Raw genomic sequence first — 7,598 nt, 5'->3', positions numbered from 1 at the left:
ATAAAGTTAAGAACAATCCTGATTCTTTAAAAACTTCACCTCACTAGTCCAAGCAGCACTTGTGGAACTAACACGACCGTTTCAAAGTCAAAACAGTTAGCCTTGAACGACAAACACGTAACTGCGCGAACAGTACATCTCATCGTCCAAAACACGATCCACGAAATTTCTTATCAAAATCGTGATATTATGGTAAATTATGGAGTTTCTCTTTAAATTCAAGACTGAAACTTTACCGATTATCTGACAAATTTATCGCAAATTTGCAGAAACATGCTTTCGTGATTTAGGACTACCTGCGCACTTATTGCGTGTAGGCATTAGTCCATAGTTAGTCCCCTATGATTAGTCTGACGTTTAACAGGGGTCATTTTTTGTTTTTCTTTATCTACAGGAGTTCATGAAATCTTTTCAGGTGTTTTCTTGTCATATCTGTCATAATTATGGGATTTTCATCGTGTCTTGAGTCGTAAATTAATGGTTGTTTTGCAACAGAAGAGAGATTTTACTTATGTTTCTCTCAACGAGTATCTTGTTCCTCCTTTACCTTGCGTTATTACAAGAGATCAAACTAATGGAGGATTAAGGTTAGATGGCTTGGATTTCAAGTCCTACATAATCCGATTGCCAGGGCGAAGCGAAGATTTAATTGAACAAATCAATCGACGTTCACTTTGTCCACGCAGTTAAATTTTCACTCGAAATTGCTGCACTTCGTCAATCTAAGCCAACCTCGCTCTCAAGGGCCTGTGGTCCGGTCAACAGCCGAGCTCAGGAATATTGGCATAGAAAGGTACATTATATTAATATTGCTGGTAGTACGCATGCCTAAGTGTTTTCGATTTTAGCTTTCCGAATTTTCTTCTACGAACGAATGCAAGTGAAACGACCAAGGAAACGTATCCGTTACGATGTGTTACGTTCGGATAATTTTCTTCCTCACACCAAGCAATCGGTCGACTTTCGTGGAAATTACAAAGGAGTACTTCAAGTAACGAGGCCCTTTTCCAGGAGTGCTATTAAGAATGTATTAATGTGTGAGTAATAACCTCTCTAGAACAGCTTAGAGGCATTTTTTTTCTTTTACACTTCGAAAAATTCTTATATCTCAGCGCAAACCGTCGCGTGAGTCGAAAGAAATAAGGACCCTAAGCGAACCACGACGGCGACAGCAACAAGGACGTGGAGAAAAAAAAAGATCTAATTGGCAGAACAATAGCTCAGCACGGGCGTTTTAAAACTTTGTACATTTCTTAGCCGTCCCCTGCAAAACAACAACGTGAAGTCACCAAAATTTGAGTCATCTGTGAACTGAAACCGCGCGACGGCAAATTATTTTAATTTCCATTTGGAACTCAACGCTACTTTTATACGTTATGCTGTAGTTGAGGTGTGGCGCCGTATGAGACGGTAATCACGTGCAGCCACTTTCGAAATTATAATTGAAAGTAGAAATTCATTTTACAATCGACATCTTCCTTCGCGTTGCCGTCCTGACTGCTTAAGGTTCCTAATATCTCCACGCAACGGGAACTCTGGGAAGCGGAGCGCGCACTAAAGAGGGACTCACTTTGAACACTCCTTTTCACACGTCTCACTCTCAGAGTTCTGCGCGACGCCGAATTAATTTTTTTATCTGATTTGGCCCGCGGGTTAACAGGGACTAAAGGCTGCTCCTAGTCTAGTGTTCCTCTTGTGAGTAATCCTCTTTTTACGACATTAATGCAAACAATTTGATTTATTTGCTAACATTGAATGAAGGGAAGTAAATCAGACCTACACAGGCTCAACCAAGGACAAAAAGTGATACAACAGACGTTGACATACAAATCCTTGTTCGGAAAAAAACAACGGGTTTTCTTTGTCAAACTGAATTGTATTATTAAATCAGCTGTTTCTCATCAGTTCTACACAAAAACTTCATCTGTTACGGCGGCTTGTATCGGGAATGTGCTTAAAGTACATTTCACTCCATTTAGAGGCGTTTTTCATACTTTACTGGCAATCATTCAACATTTTAAACAATAACTTAGACGCTTGTCGCGCTCTGAATACTATCGACCCACGCACGGATACTTCCTCCTCCGGCTTCCCTATTGATAAAGCTTATAGTCTGTTTCGCTTCATGGTGAGATTATTCGGAGTCAAGGGCCGTATATACAAAGTACAGGGGCAGCAAAAGTAGTCGGCGTGAGTTCACCTCGGTTGCTGCACCGGAGCGAGAACATCATTCTCGAAAGAAACCCTGCAACCCTTGAGAGCTTCCCAAAGTATAATCTAATCTTTTTCAAAGAAAGTTATCAGGATCGTTTAGTTTGTCTGGTTGACTAGTAAATGGTTAGAACGCTATCCTCGTTCAATGTAGATGTAAAGAAAAAATCCATTAACTAAGATGTTTGCGAACAGTATAAGTTCATGGTGGTCGCTATTGTGACCATGCCTGAGAAAATGGGTCTAAGCTTTGGTTCATAAAACACATAATTTTGTTTTTTTACCCTCAAGCATAAATAAGGTGAAAACTGTTTCAAGATAAGTGATTTTGAATACTTCAAGTTTAATAGACGGAATGATAGTATGCAGTCTTATTATTGTTTGAGTCATTTTGGCTTCAGAAGAGTAGTAAGACTGTAAATGGTTTGAACCCGGGGGTAACATGTGAAGGTGTAGTCTGATCGTCCGGGTGAGTGTAGTCCTGAGAAGGACTGTTGTCGGTGGGAGTCACTACCACCGACAACAGTCCTTCTCAGGACTACACTCACCCGGATGATCAGACCACACCTTCAGTAGTAAGACTACCCACAGGTCTGATGGGGGCACAGCTGATTGAAAATAAGAAAACATTTCTATAAAAATCCTGCATATCAGATTTCACACTTACATTTTACACATTTTGATTTTCACAATGAAGGCAGTTTAAATCCCAAGATCTCCCAAGCACCGCCATTTTTTAAATCGAGTCCTGGTGAACGGAGTTTGAAAAGAAAGACGTCATTTCTCGTCCCGAGGGTTCCTCCTTATAACTAACTGAGCTTACGTCATTTGCCCCTGGAAATCTGGCCGGGGTGTTGGGAAAGGGTTTTCTGATATTTGAAGGCCTCAGGTTTCTTAGGTAAAAAATGTGGAGTGTTTTTACTTTCATAAAGTCGCTCTTAATTTAATTAGTCTGGCATCACTTAGGCCGGTAAACGGAGAAGTGAATAAAAATTCAAAACACACTTATTTGCTTCAGTTTCTCGAGAAAAACATCTGTCGAGAGTGAACGGATTTTTCACAATCCCTTGAGTTCTGACGACATAAAGAATTCCAAATAATTGAAGGGACTTCGAACTCTTTAACAGTTTTTAACGGTTTGTTTACATGAATAACAGCGCTTTTTGATTCATCAAAATTGTCCTTGAAAACATGAGCATCAAAACAAAAATTCATTTCATGAATATTTTTTCTCGTTAGCTATGGGGGCGTGAATGACTTCCGATAATCACTTTGCAAGTGCAGGTCGTAACTCCTACAATAACAAAACTAGCCACCCTACTGTGGGTCTGCTGTGGTACTATTAATTACCTTCCTGAGCGTAACATCTAGTGCGGGACTATTAACCACATGCACGCATTATAATCTTTGAATCGATTTAAAAGCAGATTAATCAAGGTTTTTCGAACGGCAAACACACAGACTAAATCAAGAAACTAAAATTATAATTTAATTCTATTTATTTGGTAGTTGAAAAATATAGAAATATAGAAATGACCGAACCAATCGAAACTTGATACATAAGTTTTGGCGGGAAAAAACGCGCGGAATGTAGCCTTTCGCGCCACATCCTGTGGTGTGCCGCGTCAGAACGCCTCCGTAGGAAATGTTGCCGACTCTTACAAGGTACTTTCTCTCAGTTCTCTGAGCTCTGCCTTAATGAGCTTTGTGTACATGTGTTAGTAGTTATATCATGCAATCAAAAAGTTATATCATGAAATCAAATAACATTTTTTTTTTTGTAGTCTAAGTCTTTTACTGCCTCTTGAATAATATCACAGCTCCCTTGTTTGTAAAAGCAAGGTAATGTCCTGACAATATTATGCAAGGCGCTAGTGAGCTTGTGAAGCTCGGAAAGTTAGCAAATTCTTTCTATCATACTTTTTACAAATGTCTAATTGCTCCTAACGTTATCACGCTAGATTCTATCCAAACGACTGTTTTATAAATCAAATAATGAGTGAGATTCCCTAATTATTTTGTCGCACAATCTGGAATAACATTTGTTTAACCGATGTAACTGATAGTGTTAGTGAAAAAGTGTTTTGACGTTTGTTTTCTCTATTACTTGAAAATCAAGTTATTTCCCTCTATACAATTGGTAAGACTGAATAATTATTCCTTTCTAATGTCTGAAAAAAATTAGGAATCGAAGTGATAAACACTACTGCGTTTAAATGTACAACTTTCTTTCGATGCTGAACCGAGGTGGCTGTGGCGCTGGAAAAAAACATTAGTTGCCAAATCACCAGCTAAGAGCTGAATTGTAATTAAAAACACTTTACACAATGAATTAATTGCAGTAACGCAAACATTTTTTACAATTCCGGAACTCACACCGTGCATTTGAATTCATTACATCAATTGAAGTAAACACGTTTTAACAGCATGCATCTTTTAGCTGTATTACCCTCTTCTTGCCAGGAGTAAGTTCTGCTTGACAAAAAAATCAGATTTCTCCCTTTAAAGTTGATGAAAATTCATCGACCTACTCATTTATAATGTGCTGCGACCGATTATAGTCTAAGATAGTTATGGTAGTTACGTTTAAGATTCGAAAAAAGAGATATAAAATGGGACAGATGGCAGGTTTGAAAACGTGTCGATTTTTCCGTTTCCTTCGTGTAAGTAATTTATTCAAATATTCACCTCAAAAACACAATTGATAACGCGATATTGAGCACTCAGCGCGAAAATAAAAAAACTGAATTATTTCTTTTTATTACCAGGAGGCATTGAAATAATTATGATTTGAGAAAGGTGCTCAATTCAATTATCGTCGCGATTGCTCAACATTTGTTTGTTACCCCTTGTCGGTCAGATCAATAGCAAATATGTACGACAACTTCCGTTAAATTGGCGAAGTCGCAAAACAAACTAACCGATTGAAATTACCTTGTCAGGGCATTTAAACATTGTTTCGTCAGCGAGTGGACAGGTGAACGACATTCAAAGATCACAAGCTTTTTACCAGACAGCCATTTGATCGCAGCCCTAATCAAGGAAAAAATGGCGTTGAAAATCCATGCTCCGCGCAGAATGCTGTTTATGGTGTTCTTGGCGATGCTATTTTACGCGGATCAAGCCGTGGACCCAGGTGTTGTTATCAAAACTAAGCTAGGCTCCCTTCAGGGGCTAACTCAGGTAATTCCTAACGCCCACGGGTCTGCAACAGCCATCCATAAATTTTTGGGAATTCCCTACGCTGCACCGCCAATTGATAAGCTACGGTTTGCGCCACCTCAACCGCACCCGGGATGGAAAGGCGTCCGCCAAGCGACACAATTTAGAAGCATCTGTATGCAGATGATACAACATTACAATGTTTCTATCCGACAGGCTTGGGAAGGATTCGCGGAGGCTGAAGAAAACATTAGCGAGGATTGCCTGTATCTTAATATCTACACACCCCAAAATGCTTCTAGATTTCATCAGCGTTATCCAGTGCTCGCCTACATTCACGGCGGAGGGTTTTTTGCTGGGACACCCGTGCGAGTCGTGTCACCTGGGGAATATTTACCTACTCGTGGCATTATTCTTGTCAGTATTCAATATCGCCTGGGCCCTTTTGGTTTTTTCACAACTGGCGATTCCATTGCACCAGGAAATTATGGAATGTTGGATCAAGTTGAAGCACTGAGATGGATCCAGGGGAACATTGAAGCCTTTGGTGGCGATCCTTCTAAAGTGACGCTTCTTGGCGAGAGTGCAGGAGGTGCTAGTGTTAATCTACACCTTCTTTCGACTCTGTCAAAGGGTCTTTTTCATCGAGTTATAAGCGAGAGCGGAAGCGATCTATCTCCATTTGCCTTTCACGCAGAATCAGATGTTACTCAGTCTTCGATGAGGCTTGCTAAGGAATTAGGCTGTATTAAGAACAAGAACCAAATGTTAGCGTGTCTCCGCTCGAAATCAGCGCAAGATATCTTGAAAAAGGCGCACAAGTTTTTGTTTTATTATCCTGTAGTTGACAAACACTTCCTGGAAGATTCTCCAATAAACCTCAGGAGGGCTGGAAAATTTCAAAAAGTACCAACCATTGCTGGGTTCGTGAGCGATGAAGGTTCATTCTTACTGGACAAGTCTTTATCAAAATACGATAAAAAGATTTTCAGAGAAAGCATTGAAGCCCAAATAATTGTTGGATTGGGGCCTTCTCAAGACCATAAACCACTTATAGTTGACGCTGTCGAATTTCAGTACACTCACTGGCCAGGACAAAACAATTCAAGTAAGATACGCCAAAGTATTATCGATGCACTGACTGACTACTTCGTTGTGGCACCGACATATGCAAGCCTTCTCTTCCAAAGCCAGGAATCTCATACATGGCTCTATGAGTTTCGGCATCGCTCTGATCACAGCCTCAAAGAAGGCTGGGAAGGAGTAGCTCATGGTGACATCACAGCTTATGTGTTTGGAGTTCCGCTGATGAATGGATCCTCGCCACACCCTTACACTGAGGTCGACAGAAACATCAGTGATTTCATGGTAACAGTCTACACAAATTTTGTCAAGTTTGGCAATACGACACCGCAACCCGTTCATGGGATCAAATGGAATAATTTTCTGCCAAATGACCAAAAGTATCTCCGCATCGAAGCCAACTGTGAGATGTCAAAAGATTTCAAGCCTCTAAAAGTTGCATTTTGGAATGATTACCTGCCCTTACTCTCAAACTCTTTGAAAGAGAAACTCAGTAAATGCTCAGGCTCGGATGTGAATGCAACGAGAAGTCACAGCTGCTATTTACACAAAGTTTCCCGCTGGAAGTTAAGTCTCACACTGTTTTGGATAAATATCAGTGTTTTAGTTTCAGTAAACTTCTTCTAAAATCGACAGTTAGCTCAACGCTAACCAAATGGATTTTCTCTAGCATCCAAAAACTGAAAAGTAGAGAAATTGGAGGCTAAAATGTGTTCTTTTGCTGCCTTAGGTGAAATCGTCGGCGGACGTGATTCAAGTCACAACCCACAATTAAGAATTTCTGCAGCCGCTTAAGCCAATTTCTCAATTTTTTTTCATCACGTAAATTAATAATCAGCATGTAACAATTTTCGCGGTTTTCATCGAATTTTTTGTTTTAAATAGGGTAATTTGTTGGGTAGGAATTTCTTTGCAATGTAAATTTTTGGCGTAGGATACAGCTCAGTATAAAGACCAAAAACGAGAGCATTTCTTTGCAGCGGTTAAAGGGAAGTTCTCCGGCCGGGGCATGCAGGAATAATTGAGAGTTCCATTACCGACATCACGCTTGAAAACAAATATCCCGGTTACTTAATGGAAATTTATTAAGCACCTGTCCCGGTAAAGCAAAACACTCTGAGGTAAAAAGACACGAATATGCG

At 40.0% G+C, this 7,598-nt stretch overlaps 1 protein-coding gene across 1 annotated transcript; it reads left to right on the top strand.

Moving 5' to 3' along the window:
* The first annotated feature begins 665 nt into the window (after positions 1–665).
* Positions 666–7,217, top strand: LOC111327410 (acetylcholinesterase). The gene is made up of 2 exons (XM_022931584.2): positions 666–793; positions 5,154–7,217. The coding sequence occupies exon 2, from the start codon at positions 5,260–5,262 to the stop codon at positions 7,081–7,083; it is 1,824 nt and encodes a 607-aa protein (XP_022787319.1). The 5' UTR covers positions 666–793; positions 5,154–5,259; the 3' UTR covers positions 7,084–7,217.
* The last annotated feature ends 381 nt before the right edge of the window (positions 7,218–7,598 follow it).

Source organism: Stylophora pistillata, chromosome 12 (genome assembly GCF_964205215.1).
Source record: "Stylophora pistillata chromosome 12, jaStyPist1.2, whole genome shotgun sequence".
In the NCBI taxonomy this organism is placed as follows: Eukaryota; Metazoa; Cnidaria; class Anthozoa; order Scleractinia; family Pocilloporidae; genus Stylophora; species Stylophora pistillata.
The sequence above is the reverse complement of the archived record's forward strand: the minus strand, read 5'-3'. Positions and strand labels throughout refer to the sequence as shown.